The sequence below is a fragment of the Apaloderma vittatum genome, unplaced genomic scaffold (genome assembly GCF_000703405.1).
Source record: "Apaloderma vittatum isolate BGI_N311 unplaced genomic scaffold, ASM70340v1 scaffold16128, whole genome shotgun sequence".
Lineage (NCBI taxonomy): Eukaryota > Metazoa > Chordata > Aves > Trogoniformes > Trogonidae > Apaloderma > Apaloderma vittatum.
The window spans coordinates 1-1403 of NW_009729182.1; the positions used below are offsets into that span (position 1 = coordinate 1).

At 58.9% G+C, this 1403-nt stretch overlaps 1 protein-coding gene across 1 annotated transcript in view; it reads left to right on the forward strand.

Moving 5' to 3' along the window:
* Positions 1-148: 148 nt before the first annotated feature.
* The window catches only part of LOC104277657 (ELKS/Rab6-interacting/CAST family member 1-like), a gene marked incomplete at both ends in the record, with an annotated part of 1816 nt that continues 561 nt past the window's right edge, over positions 149-1403 (forward strand). Inside the window, one exon of the mRNA XM_009874359.1 lies at positions 149-1370. Within this exon, the coding sequence (XP_009872661.1) occupies positions 149-1370 (1222 nt within the window). The remainder of the gene's footprint in view (positions 1371-1403) is intronic.

Consider the following 1403-nt stretch of genomic DNA (forward strand, 5'->3'; position numbering starts at 1 on the left):
TCCTTAAAACTTAAATTTGATTACAACACCCTCATGTCTCCACCCTCCCCCCCACTGTCCCCAGGACCCCCACAGTGTCCCTAAGCTCCCCCCCACAGTGTCCCCACTCCCCTTTGCACCCTTAACTCCCCCTTTTCCCCCTTCATAGGCACCCTCCCCTCTGCCAACGCTCCCTCCTGCCGCCCCTGGAGCCTGAAAGTGAGCAACCTGGAGGGGCAAGTGAGCAACCTGGAGGGGCAAGTGAGCGACGTAGAGGGGCAAGTGAGCAATCTGGAGGGGGAAGTGAGTGACCTGAAGGAGGAAATGAGCAACCTGGAGGGGGAAGTGAGTGACCTGAAGGAGGAAATGAGCGACCTGGAGGGGGAAGTGAGTGACCTGAAGGAGGAAATGAGCAACCTGGAGGGGGAAGTGAGTGACCTGGAGGGGAAAGTGAGTTACCTGAAGAGGCAAGGGAGCAACCTGAAGAGGCAAGGGAGCAACCTGAAGGGGCAAGTGAGCGACCTGAAGGGGGGAGTGAGCAACGTAGAGGGGCAAGTGAGCAACCTGGAGGGGAAAGTGAGTGACCTGAAGGAGGAAATGAGCAACCTGGAGGGGGAAGTGAGTGACCTGAAGGAGGAAATGAGCAACCTGGAGGGGCAAGGGAGTGACCTGAAGAGGAAAGTGAGAAACCTGAAGGGGCAAGTGAGAAACCTGAAGGGCCAAGTGAGAGACCTGAAGGGGCAAGACAGTGACCTGGAGGAGCAAGGGAGCGACATGGAGGAGGAAGGGAGTGACCTGGAGTGGGAAGTGAGCGACACGGAGGAGGAAGCGAGCGACATGGAGGGGCAAATGAGTGACCTGGAGGGGCAAGGGAGTGATCTAGAGGGGCAAGGGAGTGATCTGGAGCGGCAAGGGAGCGACCTGGAAGGGCAAGAGAGTGACCTGGAGGCGCAAAGGAGCGACCTGGAGGAGGAATTGAATTACCTGACGGAGGAAATGAGCAACCTGAAGGGGGAATTGAGTGACCTGAAGAGGCTAATGAGGGACCTGAAGGGGAAAATGAGTGACATGGAGGGGCAAGGGAGCGAGCTGGAGGGGCAATGGAGCGACCTGGAGGGGGAAGCAAGTGACCTGGAGGGGCAAATGAGCGACCTGGAGGGGGAAGCGAGCAACATGGAGGGGCAAATGAGTGACCTGAAGGGGCAAGGGAGAGACCTGAAGGGGCAAATGAGTGACCTGGAGGGGCAAGGGAGCAACCTGGAGGGGCAAGGGAGCGACATGGAGGGGCAAATGAGCGACCTGGAGGGGCAAGGGAGCGACCTTGAGGGGGAAGCAAGCAACCTGGAGGGGCAAGGGAGCGACCTGGAGGGGCAAGGGAGCGACATGGAGGGGCAAGGGAGAGACATGGAGGGGCAAGGGAGCAA